The sequence below is a fragment of the Dendrobates tinctorius genome, unplaced genomic scaffold (genome assembly GCF_039654945.1).
Source record: "Dendrobates tinctorius isolate UK_male_01 unplaced genomic scaffold, ASM3965494v1 ptg000226l, whole genome shotgun sequence".
NCBI lineage: Eukaryota > Metazoa > Chordata > Amphibia > Anura > Dendrobatidae > Dendrobates > Dendrobates tinctorius.
In genome coordinates, this window is record NW_027361893.1 from 7,328,010 (window position 1) to 7,344,267 (window position 16,258).

Below are 16,258 nucleotides of genomic sequence, written 5' to 3' on the forward strand. Positions count from 1 at the left end.
TAGATTTATCTTATACTCAACAAATACGGTGCACTTAATCTCATTTCAACCTTGATAGTGACACTCTCTTAAGATACGTTTTAATATATGATGGCACTTTTGCACACAGCCACTAGATGGAGCTACATTTGACATTTGCCTGAATTTTTATATCTACACATGGTTTACACAAATTATATTTTCTTGTCTTAACTATATACTATTTAACATTATAAGCTGTGTATTTTTGTAATTATTTGTATGTATACAGGATTGATTACCGCTTCTGTCTCTGGAAAAACAATCCCCTTTAACCCCTTTCCGATATCCGGTGTAAATGTACGCCGATGTTGCACTCCCTCCCTTTGATGTGGGCTCCGTTGCTGAGCCCATATCTTTTACAGCACACAATGGGCCAGAAATCCTGCCCATCGGTGACCCTGTCACATGATCACGTCACCAATGGGTTGGCATGACAACCAGAGGTCTCCACCTCTATGGCTGTCACTGACTGATCCTATGAGCACTGCCTGGAGGTCGGCGCTCATAGCAATGGAGCAACTCTGCTACATACAGGCGATCTGATCATCGCCTGTATGTAGCAGAGCTGATCGGGTTATGGCAGCTACTTGTCTCCAATGGAGACTATTGAAGAATGAATGTGGATACATGGGGCGTCAGTGGGCGTCCTGGTCTGTTAGCCGAAACCGCATAGACCAGGGATCGTCCTGCCGAACTCCCGTTCTCATTTTAACGTGGGCAAAATGCTACTCAGACAACACAGGGTGGGGGAAAGCAGTGTGGCAATGCTTTATTGAACCACAAAACAGCCAGATAACATATAGAACAGTCCCAGAAAAATACCCACGATGGTGCACATTAGAGTCTCACCCTTCCGCTGACTCGTTGGGATAATAGCAGCTGTGACTTCAGATCTTACAGGTTCGGTTTCCCCACCTGTGGCACACACACAGAGAGGAGGTATCGTCAAGCATAGGAAGATGACAGTCCATTCAGTCCATACAAGGTACAAGGCCAGTTGATCCGAGGATCACAACCTGGCTTCTTATTCCAGGGTCGACTACTCCACCTGTGGCATGCACACAGAGAGGAGGTAACAACATGTGTAGGAAGATGACAGTCCATTGAGTCCATACAAGACACAAAGCCAGTTAAACTGAGGATCTCAACCTGGCTTCTCCAAATGTATCCATGGTTCAGCGATGGTCAATGGAGCAGATCTGTATTCTTCAAACCGAGGCTGAAAACCCCTAGGTTGTTTCCTATAGAATGATAGATCCGTGTCCCTCGTGATGGAGCCAAGATGTAAAATTGCTGCTGTATTGTCTCTGGTCCTTTGAATATATGGATGTCTTGGCAGAATCTCTCCGGCTGTTTCTCTCTCTCAGTCTCTGTATAAGAGGCATGTAACTTATTTTTAGACTTAACAAGTGTCCCTTTTTCAGTAAGTTCAAATTACCCCCCTTTCGCCCCATTAAAAATAAAACAAAAAAAATCAAACATACACATTTGTTATCACCGCATTCAGAATCGCCCGATCTATCAATGTAAAAAAAGAATTAACCCGATAGCTACACGGTGTAATGAGAAAAAAGTCAAAATGCCAGAATTACATTTATTTGGTTGCCGCAACATTGCAATAAAATGCAATACCGGGCGATCTAAAGATCGTATCTGCACCAAAATGGTATTCATTAACAACGCCAGCTCGGCGCACAAAAAATAAGGCCTCACCCAACCCGGGATCATGAAAAATGGAGATGCGACGGGTATCGGAAAATAATGCAATTCTTTTATACTTTACCTAATGAAGATGAGTTATTTTTATTGATAAATGTTTGTTTTGGGTAGTTTATTTTCTGTTGGTATTTGGTTTTTCCTACAAAACTCCCATATAATATTCCATCCTTGAACGCACGTTGCACGAATCACGTATTGATACAATTTGTCAATAATATAGATAGGTTCTCCCCGCCTGAGTTATTTTTCGTGGTCAACAAAATACGATTTTCCTGTAATTCATTTCTCACTCTAGGTATAATAATGACTTCTCTCTGTGTGGGATTTTTGATGTTTAAAAAGGTTGTCCACTAGTTGGACAATCCCTTCTCATTCCTTATGTTTGGTCTTGTTAAAATAAAAACACTTATACAAACTTCCCATTCTGGCACAGTTTCAGCGGTGTCGGCACTTGCGTTCTTGGGTCTCTTTTGAGAATTTTTACGTCATGTGAGCCCTGCGCCCAATCAGCGCTGGTGTCACTGTCAAAATCTTTGGACAAATCGAGCATCATGAGGCAGTCAGAGAGCAGCCGCGGCCCTGGCTTCTTGTTGATGTTCAATACCGTCCAAAGGTGGAAACAGTGAAGCTGCCGCTGATTGGGCACAGGGCTCATGTGATGTAAAACTCACATAAGCCCCGGGACAGTGAGTCTCAACACCACTGAAGTGGAGCCGGCGCGCCAGCGGAGTATGAGTGTTTTTATTTTAATGAGGTCAAACATGAAGAATGAGTTCACTGAGAAAAAAAACAAATAAATAGATAGAGAGAAGATTCACTTGCAAAATGATAAAACTAAACTTTATTAATTCCAAATGTAAAACTATACTCATAATTCACCCCTGAAGGTTAGTCAGAAGGTGACTAATAGAAAAAACATATACCCCACATCTCAGTATATAGGGTGAGGTGACGTATACACACTCACTCTCCAAGCCTCTCATTTCTATGGATTTAATCGTCCTCACCAATGGCGACTCATTAAGATACTATTTAATAATATTGACCTATATTCAAGCGAGACTAGACGAAGAAAACCCTAAAATCATGTATCATGTTATCCGAGATAGAAAACTAGCCACATATTGGCAGACCGCAGACTTCAAACTATATACTTCGTAAGTTTATAAGATACTCCAGTGCCAGGAATAGATAGCATGTGAAAATACAGTAAACGCTCACCTTCTGACTAACCTTCAGGGGTGAATTATGGGTATAGTTTTACGTTTGTAATTAATAAAGTTTAGTTTTATCCTTTTGTCAGCAAACATGAGGAATGATGACAGACAACCCCTTTAAGAAGATCCAATTTTGGTTAAAACCTTTCCAACATTATGAACATAAAAAAGGCTTCTCCCCTATGTGACATCTCTGGTGCTTAACACAAGCTGATTTTCTGTTAAAACATTTCCCACATTCTGAACATGAAAAAGGCTTCTCTCCTGTGTGTGTTCTCTGGTGGCTATCAAGTTGCACTTTCTGGATAAAACATTTCCCACATTCTGAACAGAAAAAAGGCTTCTCCCCTGTGTGAATTCTCTGGTGCTTAACACAAGCTGATTTACTGTTAAAACATTTCCCACATTCTGAACATGAAAAAGGCTTCTCCCCTGTGTGAACTCTCTGGTGTCTATCAAGATGTGCTTTCTGGTTAAAACATTTTCCACATTCTGAACATGGAAATCGCTTCTCCCCTGTGTGAGTTCTCTGGTGCTTAACACAATCTGATTTATTTTTAAAACATTTCTCACATTCTGAACATGAAAAAGGCTTCTCTCCTGTGTGAATTCTCTGGTGGCTATCAAGATACCGTTTCTGGTTAAAACATTTCCCACATTCTGAACAGGAAAAAGGCTTCTCCACTGTGTGACTTCTCTGGTGCCTAACTAAATCTGATTTATGTGCAAAACATTTCCCACATTCTGAACATGAAAAAGGCTTATCCCCTGTGTGGGTTCTCTGGTGGCTATCAAGAATTAATTTCCATTTAAAACATTTCCCACATTCTGAACAGGAAAAAGGCTTCTCCCCTGTGTGAGTTCTCTGGTGACTAACAAGTTGTGCTTTCCGGCTAAAACATTTCTCACATTCTGAACATGAAAAAGGCTTCTCCCCTGTGTGGATTCTCTGGTGCTTAACACAATCTGATTTATTGTTAAAAGATTTCCCACATGCGGAACAGGAAAAAGGCTTCTCTCCTGTGTGGGCTCTCTGGTGTCTATAAAGATCAGATTTCTGGTTAAAACATTTCCCACATTCTGAACAGGAATAAGGCTTCTCCCCTGTGTGACCACTCTGATGTCTAACAAGATGCGCTTTCTGGGTAAAACATTTTCCACATTCTGAACATGAAAATGACTTCTTTGCTTTAGGAGCAGTTTGTTTTTTAATGCCTCTTTTGTGACTTTGATTTTCCTTAATAGTCGGTAATGAATCAGAAGATGGGACCTGTTTCATAGGATCAGATGACAGATCTTTGCTGTGAATGGATGACGGTATAACTGGAGTAACAGCATTCATTTGAGTTGTATCTTGTAGGATCTCAAGATCATCAGATTTAAAAATTGAAGATGTCAGCTGTTCCTCTGATCTCCTGGTACAGTCATCTGCTAATATAAAAACAATTATTATTTTTTTTATAAAATATACTTGAGTTTTATATTTTTGAACATTTCTTCTTAAACAGTCCATAAAAATGGCAAGCTATGTAAAATACTTTAACCCCTTCCCGACCACTGACAGGATAGTATGTCAGCAGTCAGCGTCCCCTGCTTTGAGATGGGCTCCGGTGGTGAGCCCACCTCAAAGACGCAAAATGTCAGCTGTTATAAACAGCTGACATGTGCCCGAAATAGGCACAGGCAGAATCGCGATCCGTCCGTGCCTATTAACTAGTTAAATCCCGCTGTCAAAAGCTGGAAATGAGCACATCGCCGACCCCCGTCACTTGATCAGGGGTCAGCGATGCATTGCCGTGACAACCAGAGGCCTTATAGAGTCCTCTATGGTTGTTGCCAGCACATTGCTATGAGCGCCACCCGGCGGTAGGCTCTCATAGCAATGCAGTAAATCTGCTACATATAGGCAATCCGAGCATCGCCTGTATGTAGCAGAGCCAATCAAGTATGGGATGCTTCTAGTCTCCTATGGAGGCTATTGCAGCATGCCATAAGAAAAAAAAAAAAATATACATAAAAGTTTCAATCATCCCCCTTTTGCCCCAATCAAAATAAAACAACAAAAGAAAAAAAATCAAACCTACACATATTTGGTATCACCGCGTTCAGATTTGCCCGATCAATAAAAAACGCCAGAATCATGTTTTTTTGGTCGCTTTGACACTGCGATCAAAAGAACGTATCTGCACAATCGAGGTATCATTAAAAACGTCAGCTTGGCCCGCAAAAAATAAGCCCTCAACCGACCCCAGATCACGAAAAATGGAGACTTTACAGGTCTCGGGAAAATTGTGCTTTTTTTTCCTAGCAAATTTTGAAATTTTTTTTCATCACTTAGATAAAAGAGAACCTAGACATGTTTGGTGTCTATGAACTCATAATGACCCCGAGAATCATAATAGCAGGTCAGTTTTAGCATTTAGTGAACCTAGCAAAAAAGACTATCAAAAAACAAGTGTGGGATTGCGCTTTTTTTGCAATTTCACCACACTTGGAATTTTTTTTCCTGTTTTTGAGTATGCGACATGGTAAAACCAATGGTGTCATTCAAAAGTACAACTCGTCCCACAAAAAATAAGCCCTCATACGGCCATATTGACAGAAAAATAAAAAAAGTTATGGCTCTGGGAAGAAGGGGAGTGAAAAAACGAAAAATCCTCCGGTCATTAAAGGGTTAATTATTTACGTAGACAATGACAGTTCACAGTCTAACAGAAAACCTTGTTGGATGAACCAGTAGAGTGTGGTGTTCCACTGTTTGTTTATTTTGCCTCCCAAATACTGAATAGAAAGAATCTAATGTTATGTAGGTAAAAATGCCAATACCAATTCTCATCACACATAAAACAAGTCCCCACTCAGGTCCATCATCTGTCAATGGAAAAACAGAGGTTCCCACACTATTAGTGGCTCAAAGGCTGTTGAAAAGCAACAAAGTTTCTATAAACCGATCCAGCAAAATCCGCTCTCACTTCTGAGTCTTGCAGTGTGCGCAAACAACATTTTGGATCCAAAAAGAAAATTATTTTCACACCTTAATGTGTCAGCATGGTTGATAAGCAATGTCTGACTTTCAATTTCATAGATTTTTTATTTATTATTACTTTTGTCAGATTCAAGTTATTTCTGTGACCATTGTGGGTTTTTCTGTCATTAAACGAAGGGAACCAACAATTATGACCACGTGTGTATAGATTATAACCCTCAGTGAATCTAATATATAAAATGGAATCACTGTATGGAGATTTCGATTATTCTGGGTTTCTGTCATTTAGTTATATTAGGGCTTCTGCATATGTTGTGTCCAATCTCATCTGGGAACTGTTCCTGGTCTCCAGCTGGAGTAATCTGCTCCCTACTTCAGCCAATTGGAAAGTACCACACCCCACAAAAGCTCAAAGCATATGGCCGGAATCTGCCAGATACAGCATTGTTCTCCTCTGGTTCAGTCCTCTGTGCTCAGCTCCCGGCTTGTGTATTTGTTTCCTGTTGTGACCGTGGCCCGTTTACTGACTACTCTTGTGTCTTCCGATTCTGTATTCTATCCTTCTGGTTCTGACCCAGCTACCGGACTATTCTTCTTGCCATCTAACACCACAGAATAGCAGGTAACACCATGGTCCAAGCCTAGGGGTCCCTGTGTAAGTCCAGATCCATGTTAGGGTGTTAAAGGGCGATGAGCAAGGCAATCCTTGGGATATGGAAAGCAGAGAAGATTGTGCCAAGCATGTTCATGGTGGACATCTTATGAGCTGACAGGTTACCCAATACATTGTGTCTGCAAACTATTCCAGCTAGATCTGCAGTCAAATAGCTAAATGGCGCTCCTTCCCTTCTGAACACTGCCATGTGCCCAGACAGTAGTGTGCAACCCTATGTACAGTAGGGTATTGTGCGAAGTTGGAAAATAATTTGTAAGATCCATTTGTTTTCTATTATCCTTTGAGAATAATTCCAAAGTTATCACCACATAAAGTGACACACGTCAGATTTTAAAACTGGGGCCTGATTAGCAACACAAAACTGGCTGCAGGAAGAGGAAAAATCAGAGTATTTTGGACACTAACTACTGTAATCAAAAACTGAGTATAGACAATAACATCTACTGAAATGATCAAACCCAACAGTCTTCATCAGTAATAAATGAGTAACTAGTGGTGAAACCTCTCTGGGGTAATTAGAGTATGGGGCCCGGTGACTTCACAATCTAAACTATCGTAAGGGCCAATATTTTCTGTCAGATGAGTTTCAAGAAGAAATATTACACATTTAAAGAGAACTGTGTATAATAGTGCAGAGCTGAGATGTCGTAAAGTGAACCTGTCAGCAGGATTGTGCACAGTAACCTACAGACACTGTCAGGACGGTGCCGTTATACTGATTACAATGAGACCTTGGTAGATGAAATCAGTCTTGTGGTTGTTGTTTAATCTGTATTAATAGTTTTTAGTTAATGAGATTCTCGTGCTCCGGGGTGGGGCTTTGGGCATGGCTGTGGGCGGGGCTTTGTGGTGCTCTGATTACGTATGCATCTGTATTGGCTTATGACCGGTTACTGATCCACAATATTATAGGCATTATCAGCAATAATATCAACGCTATTTGCATTATGTGAAAATGGGGGGCAGGTCACTGAGGGATCAATGACCTGTCATAAGCCAGTACAGATGAATATGTAATCAGAGCACCACAAAGCCCCACCCACAGCCACACCCATGGACCTACAAATACAGATTAAACAACAACCACAAGACGGATTTCTTCACCAGGACTATCAGCGAGCTACAGACTCACATAAGTGAGGCAGGACAATCCCACCACAATCAAATTATCATACAGAATGAACAGGTAAAAAAACCCATTTTTTATTCTATGTTACATCCCCAACAACAACGTATGTATGAGAGGAGAACTCCAACACTAAACTGGAGGTGTATTCATTTATAGTGGAGCATTGGAACTATTATGAATCCTGACCAGAAGATTAGAGAAAATATTATTGCTCCCCATTTCAGGAGAGATTGTGCAGTAATCTGAATTTCTTAGGATCGAAAACAATGTAATTTATGATGTGGAGTGAATCCATGAAACCAGAGCTCGAGCCATGCCAACACATCTCCTGCAGGGGTGAATAAATGTATATCACAGCCATCAGCCACACACAGCTTAGAGATATATCATGGCACAGGTGTAATGGTTTCCCTGTAGTTTATCACAATCCTCCTTGAAATTAGATAGTTTTAATACAAATTAAAAAGTCAGGATAAAGGGAAATTCACCCTTGGCCTCACTGCACATTTAATGTAGTTGATCATAAAAGCAAAGTTTGGCCAGAAAGACTGGACCTGGTCTTGTAGGGACCATATGAGCACATTCAGCAGCACAGAAGGGAGAGAAGGGAGATTCATCCAATAAGATATCAGGGATCTAGGAAGCCAACAGCATCATTACCCTCCACTTTCTCTTACGGGCTCATCATAATATTTTTCTTCAAGTGGTTTTCTATCTTGTCAGCACATTCTACGTACACTGTCATTAGGCTTTGTAGTTTACAGAACTGGGCAGGTAACGGTCAGCGTCTCCTAATCCCAGGGGGTAGGTGGATTCCCCAGGTGGTAAGTTCTATACAAAAGGGCTTTCAATGCCCAAAGTCATTTGAACACTTTTGGGTGGAGGAGAATGTTGTGGTCTAGAGGCAAAATGGTGACCATGGTAATTCGGCCGTACTACACCACCGATAAAGCAGCCACAGACGGTGACTGAGAAGAATCTGAGACTTCTTTGCATTTACTGGTTGCTACTCACCTGGATAGTCATATGTGGGAAACTCCTCTTTACACCACTCATCACCCCTCACATATGTCTCTGTAGTATTAATATGGGTCAGATCTTCACCCTGAAACAAATATTGTAAAAGTCACAGACAGATGGAGAAGTCACATCTATGATCAGCTCTAATCCTGCCATCTCCACCGTTCTCATTACACAAGTATAAAACATATAATACTGGTGGATAAAACAAGACTGAGCACAAGATCTTCACAGTCATCTACACATCATAGGGGAGATCTCATGACACCGTCTCTCCATCTACCTGATGATCCTGAGGAACACTAGGATCTTCTTGTTTACAGTCCTGTGGAAGAGGACAGGGACATCTCTCTGGTGTTGTCCTCTTACTGGATAGATCTGGAGGAAACACATACAGGGACTGAATTAATTCTTTACATACAGATAATTATAGGCACTGTGTATTTAGTCCTGTCCATTACCTGGTGATGTGAGGGGCTGGGGAACCTCCATTATGACGTCCTTGTACAGATCTCTGTGTCCTTCCAAATACTGCCACTCCTCCATGGAGAAATAGACGGCAACATCCTGACACCTTATAGGAACCTGACACATACAATGATACCATCATCCCCCCAATCCCTTCATAGTGTTACTGTACAGTTGTGGCCAAAAGTATTGACACCCCTGCAATTCTGTCAGATAATACTCAGTTTCTTCCTGAAAATGATTGCTATCACAAATTCTTTGGTATTATTATCTTCATTTAATTTGTCTTAAATGAAAAAACACAAAAGAGAATGAAGCAGAAAGCAAAACATTGATCATTTCACACAAAACTCCAAAAATGGGCCAGACAAAAGTATTGGCGCCCTCAGCCTAATACTTGGTTGCACAACATTTAGCCAAAATAACTGCGACAACCGCTTCCGGTAACCATCAATGAGTTTCTTACAATGCTCTGCTGGAATTTTAGACCATTCTTCTTTGGCAAACTGCTCCAGGTCCCTGATATTTGAAGGGTGCCTTCTCCAAACTGCCATTTTTAGATCTCTCCACAGGTGTTCTATGGGATTCAGGTCTGGACTCATTGCTGGCCACCTTAGAAGTCTCCAGTGCTTTATCTCAAACCATTTTCTAGTGCTTTTTGAAGTGTGTTTTGGGTCATTGTCCTGCTGGAAGACCCATGACCTCTGAGGGAGACCCAGCTTTCTCACACTGGGCCCTACATTATGCTGCAAAATTTGTTGATAGTCTTCTGATTTCATAATGCCATGCACACGGTCAAGCAATCCAGTGCCAGAGGCAGCAAAGCAACCCCAAAACATCGGGGAACTTCCACCATGTTTGACTGTAGGGACCGTGTTCTTTTCTTTGAATGCCTCTTTTTTTCTCCTGTAAACTCTATGTTGATGCCTTTGCCCAAAAGCTCTACTTTTGTCTCATCTGACCAGAGAACATTCTTCCAAAACGTTTTAGACTTTTTCAGGTAAGTTTTGGCAAACTCCAGCCTGGCTTTTTTATGTCTCGGGGTAAGAAGTGGGGTCTTCCTGGGTCTCCTACCATACAGTCCCTTTTCATTCAGACGCCGACGGATAGTATGGGTTGACAATGTTGTACCCTCGGACTGCAGGGCAGCTTGAACTTGTTTGGATGTTAGTCGAGGTTCTTTATCCAACATCTGCACAATCTTGCGTTGAAATCTCTTGTCAATTTTTCTTTTCCGTCCACATCTAGGGAGGTTAGCCACAGTGCCATGGGCTTTAAACTTCTTGATGACACTGCGCACGGTAGACACAGGAACATTCAGGTCTTTGGAGATGGACTTGTAGCCTTGATATTGCTCATGCTTCCTCACAATTTGGTTTCTCAAGACCTAAGACAGTTCTTTGGTCTTCTTTCTTTTCTCCATGGTCAATGTGGTACACACAAGGACACAGGACAGAGGTTGAGTCAACTTTAATCCATGTCAACTGGCTGCAAGTGTGATTTAGTTATTGCCAACAACTGTTAGGTGCCACAGGTAAGTTACAGGTGCTGTTAATTACACAAATTAGAGAAGCATCATATGATTTTTCGAACAGTGCCAATACTTTAGTCCACCCTCTTTTTTATGTTTGGTGTGGAATTATATCCAATTTGGCTTTAGGACAATTCTTTTTGTGTTTTTTCATTTAAGACAAATTAAATGAAGATAATAATACCAAAGAATTTGTGTTTGCAATCGTTTTCAGGAAGAAACTGAGTATTATCTGACAGAATTACAGGGGTGTCAATACTTTTGGCCACAACTGTATAATGTCCCAGCATACCCAGCAGTGTCACCTCTCCAGTCAGCAACTCAATCATTTTGTAGGTGAGTTCTAGGATCTTCTGGTCATCAATGTCCTCATGTAACAGGGGGTGAGGTGGAGGCCCCGTGATTGGGCTCAGGGGTCTTCCCCATCCCTCAGACACAGGGTCCTGACAGCGCTCACTAGAGGTCTTCTTCACTACTGTGTAATCCTGGTTATGGAGAGACACATTAATAAATCTCACTACAGACATTTCCAGAGTCCTCACCTCTCCAGTTCTGTCCATCTGTTTTTCCCACAGATAAGAATGATGTAAGGTGACGGCATCAGAATCTCTCACCTCTCCAGTAAGCCGGAAGAGGATCTCTAGGGTGAGGCGTAATATTTTCTCTGCCATCTTTTCTCTATCCATATCCATCCTTGATGGGTAAATCAGGAAAATTCTCTTTTGTAGAAGATCTTCAATGAGAGGATCCGATACTGTAGAGATCTGAATGAGAAGATGAGCCGATGGAACATCATAAAAATACTGTGTAATAACATAATTACTGGATATAATAAGGGAAACATGAGATTCATTATTTTACAGAATTTAGTTTTCTTCTTGATATCTACGAACTACTAACTAACTACTTCATGATGAGGACGACATCTTCATCTTCTACTACGGCTCTAGAAACGTATTTGGCCGGAGTCCGTCACTGACTCCATCCCCACCGGCCGTCTACATGAATGTTTCCCGTCTTCCCCACACTGTAATCTTCTATCACATTAGATCTCATGTCTGATTCAAACACAAAAGTCTGAGGCTTTTATAAAAGGTTTTTTGTTTGCACAAAACACCATGGAAATTATCTGATCCCAAAGTCTTCAAACTTAAAATTTCTAAGATGGCAGTCCATTACAACAAGGTCAAGCAGCAGATATTGGGGACAACAAAGCTACAGACTGGCACAGGGCTGAAACGAATCTCCACTAACCAGGATGACTACCATCTTATTCGAATGTTACTCTGCAACCGCAGGATGACATCAAGTGAGCTACAAAAAGGAATGGCAAATGGCAGCTGGGGTGAAGCGCATGGCAAGAACAGTTCGTAACAGGCTCCTAGAGGCAGGACCCAAGTCACGTGAAGCTAGAAAAAATCCTTTCATCAATGAGAAGGAAATTAGAGACAAGCTGAAGTTTGCCAAAGATCATAAGGATTGGACCATAGAGGACTGGAGTAAGGTAATCTTTTCTGATGAGTCTAATTTTCATCTTTGCCCAACACCTGGTCATCTAATGGTTTGACGGAGACCTGGAGAGGCATACAAGCCACAGTGTCTTGCACCCACTGTGAAATTTGGTGGAGGATTGGTGATGATCTGGGGATGCTTCAGCAAGGCTGGAATTGGGCAGGTTAATTTTTGCGAAGGACGTATGAATCAAGTCGCATACAAGGTTATCCTGGAAAAACAGTTGATTCCTTCTGCTCAGGCAATGTTCCCCAGAGGACTGTTTTTTTCCAGCAGGACAATGCGTCATGCCACAATAGCTAGGTCAATCAATGTGTGGATGACGGACCACCACATCAAAACCCTGTCATGGCCAGCCCAATCTCCACACATGAACCCCATTGAAAAACTCTGGAATGTAATCAAGAGGAAGATGGATAGTCACAAGTCATCAAACAAAGAAGAACTGCTTAAATATTTGTACCAGGAGTGGCATTAAGGTCACCCAAAAGCATTGTGAAAGCATGCCAAGATGGATTGAAAGCTGTAGTTAAAAATTAAAAATAATGTTTTTTCCACAAAATATTGATTTCTGAACTATTCCTGAGTTAAAAATTAGTATTGTTGTTTCTAAATGATTATGAACTTGTTTTATTTGAGGTCTGCAAGCACTGCATTTTTTTCTTCTTTTGATCATTTATCATTTTCTGAAAATAAATACAAAATGTATTGCTTGGAAAAGCAAAGAGTCTCGCTCAGCAATTAGATTGTTGGGTACATCCGGGACCAGCTCCTTGGAAAGCATCGCCAAACCACGTGCCTTACAGCGCGTAAATTTTTGCCTCTAGCACATTGCAAGAAAGCTTGGCTGATTGAGTACATTACACAAGAAGGTTACACACAGTAGATTACACAAGAAGAAAGACATGCAGCATGTCAGTAAGATGTAGGAGCAACATGGCAGATGTGACAACTACATGGTGAGCTGCAACATGTGCTACATGTTCACAGATCGACCAAAAGAAGAATCCAACTTCTCCTGCCAGAAGTGTAGAATAAACTAACTTTTAGAATAAACTAACTTTTAGAACTTTTAACTAACTAACTTTTAGAATAAAAGTTGCGGGGTCTGGAATAAAGAATTGCAACTTTGAAACTCAAAAAAATGTAGCCTTCCTAGACAGAACAGAAGCATCTCTACTGGTCACAGAAGGTGAAGAAAGTGTCAGAGAACCTCCAAAACCAGACGAGTGGAAGCATGTGACAAAAAAAGCAAGAAGACCATGGAGACATCACCAACCACACAACTGAGAAACTGATACCAAGGACATATGGAGGATGAAGACGGCACACCTAATGATGAGGCACTACAAGCAAGCAAAGAAGAAAAGGGCAAATAGCAACACCCAGAAGTGACAGCAAAAAGTACAGCCAAGAAGCGAATTAGAGTTATAGTGGTGGGAGACTCACTACTGAGAGGCATAGAAGCAGCCATCTGCAGACCAGACATAACCACAAGAGAAGTATGCTGCCTCCCAGGCGCGAAGATCAAGGATGTGATCGATAGGATACCAAAGCTCATCAGTTCCAAGGACGTCCACCCATTTCTTCTGATACATTTTGGCACCAATGACACGGCAAGGAAAGATCTACCGACAATCTGCAAGGACTTTGAAGAGTTGGGGATGAAAATAAAGGAGCTGGATGCACAGGTAGTTTTTTCTTCTATCCTTCCAGTAAACGGGCATGGCACCAGGAGTTGGAACAGGATACTTGATGCGAACAACTGGCTAAGACGATGGGGCAGACAACAAGGATTTGGATTCCTGGACCACGGCGTGAATTACCTGTACAATGGACTCCTCGCCAGAGACGGAATACACCTCAACAAACCTGGGAACACATTCGCCAGAATACTCGCTTTACTCATCAGGAGGGCGCTAAACTAGAAGAAACAGGGACGGGAAGAAAAACTTTAGACACGAACATGAAGCCAGAAAATATACTGATGAAGGCTATGAGGTGTGGCAAAAAAGATCCAAGACAACATACTCGGAAAGGAGGTAAGAACATTTCTAAAAACAATCCACAGGGAGGAGACTGGAACAAAACAAAATCCTCTAAACTGCATGCTCGCAAACGCCTGAAGCCTGACAAACAAGATGGAAGAACTAGAAGCAGAAATATCTACAGGTAACTATGACATAGTGGGAATAACCGAGACCTGGTTAGATGAAAGCTATGACTGGGCAGTTAACTTACAGGGTTACAGTTTGTTTAGAAAGGATCATAAAAAAAATCAGAGAGGAGGAGGGGTTTGTCTTTATGTAAAGTCTTGTCTAAAGCCCACTTTAACCCCTTCATGACCCAGCCTATTTTAGCCTTAATGACCCGGCTATTTTTTGCATTTTTGACCAGTGTCTCTATATGAGGTAATAACTCAGGAACGCTTCAACGGATACTAACGATTCTGAGACCGTTTTTCATGACATATTGGGCTTCATGTTAGTGGTAAATTTAGGTCAATAATTTTTGCATTTATTTGTGAAAAAAATGGAAATTTGGTGAAAATTTTGAAAATTTTGCAATTTTCAAATTTTGAATTTTTATTCTGTTAAACCAGAGAGTTATGTGACACAAAATAGTTAATAATAGCATTTCCCACATGTCTACTTTACATCAGCACAATTTTGGAAACAAGTTTTTTTTGTTAGTAAGTTATAAGGGTTAAAAGTTGACCAGCGATTTCTCATTTTTACAACAAAACCATTTTTTTTAGCGACCACCTCACATTTGAACTCACTTTGAAGGGTCTATATTGCATAAAATACCCAAAAGTGACACCATTCTAAAAACTGCACCCCTCAAGCTACTCAAAACTTAATTCAAAAAGATTATTAACCTTTCATGTGCTTCACAGGAGCTAAAGCAACGTGGAATGAAAAAACTGATATTTAAATTTTTCCAACAAAAATGCTCTTTTAGCATCAATTTTTTCATTTTCACATGGGCAACAGGATAAAATGGATCCTAAAATTTGTTGGGCAATTTCTCCTGAGTACAGCGATACCTCATATGTGGACATAAACCACTGTTTGGGCGCACGGCAGGGCCCGGAAGGGAAGGAGCGCCATTTGAGTTTTTGAATGGAAAGTTAGCTCCTATCGTTAGCAGACACCATGTCGTGTTTGGAGAGCCCCTGTGTGCCTTAACAGTGAAAAACGCCCACAAGTGACACCATTTTGGAAACTAGACCCCTTAAGGAACTTATCTAGATGTGAGGTGAGCACTTTGAACCCCCAAGTGCTTCACAGAAGTTTATAACGGAGAGCAGTGAAAATAAAAAATTCTTTTTTTACCTAAAAAAATGTTTTAGCTCGCAATTTTTTATTTTCCCAAGGGTAACAGGAGAAATTCACCCCCATAGTTGTTGTGCAATTTTTCCTGAGTACGCTGATACCCCATATGTTGGAGTAAACCACTGTTTGGGTACATGACTTTTTGAACGCAAAATTGGCTAGAATCAATGGTGGCGCCATGTCGCGTTTGGAGACCCCCTGATGTGCCTAAACAGTGGAAACCCCTCAATTCTAACTCCAAGCCTAACCCCAACAAACCCCTAACCATAACATCTGCACTGTCCTTCCTCCCCCACTACATCTAACTTACTCTCTGATTTTGAACCAGTCACAGAAGAAGTAAGCAGGCTCCTTGCATCTTCTCGCCCAACCACTTGCACCAGTGACCCATTTCCGTCGCATCTCCTCCAGTCCCTTTCCCCTGCTGTCACCCCTCACCTAACTAAAATATTTAACCTCTCTCTCTCTTTTGGTATCTTTACCTCTTCATTTAAGCATGCCATCATACATCCACTACTTAAAAAACCATCCCTCGACCAAAACTGTGCCGCTAACTATAGACCTGTCTCTAATCTTCCCTTCATCTCTAAACTCCTGAAACGCCTGGTCCACTCCCATCTTATCCGCTATCTCTTTGATAA

General features: G+C 41.3%; 2 protein-coding genes across 3 annotated transcripts in view; both read right to left on the bottom strand.

Moving 5' to 3' along the window:
• Nucleotides 1–16,258, bottom strand: part of LOC141059328 (gastrula zinc finger protein XlCGF66.1-like) — a 389,061-nt gene that overhangs the window by 40,683 nt on the left and 332,120 nt on the right. The gene's annotated exons all lie outside the window — the stretch shown is intronic.
• The window catches only part of LOC141059326 (uncharacterized), a 104,109-nt gene continuing 88,616 nt past the window's right edge, over nucleotides 766–16,258 (bottom strand). Inside the window, exons 2-7 of one of the 2 annotated variants that reach the window (XM_073555656.1) lie at nucleotides 11,382–11,531; nucleotides 11,073–11,252; nucleotides 9,230–9,353; nucleotides 9,052–9,146; nucleotides 8,763–8,853; nucleotides 766–4,385 (exon numbers count right to left, since the gene is read on the bottom strand). In XM_073555656.1, the coding sequence (XP_073411757.1) occupies nucleotides 3,112–4,385; nucleotides 8,763–8,853; nucleotides 9,052–9,146; nucleotides 9,230–9,353; nucleotides 11,073–11,252; nucleotides 11,382–11,531 (1,914 nt within the window). In that variant the 3' untranslated portion in view covers nucleotides 766–3,111. Of the gene's footprint in view, nucleotides 4,389–8,762; nucleotides 8,854–9,051; nucleotides 9,147–9,229; nucleotides 9,354–11,072; nucleotides 11,253–11,381; nucleotides 11,532–16,258 lie in introns of both variants that reach the window. The other variant, XM_073555655.1, reaches the window with a different exon arrangement.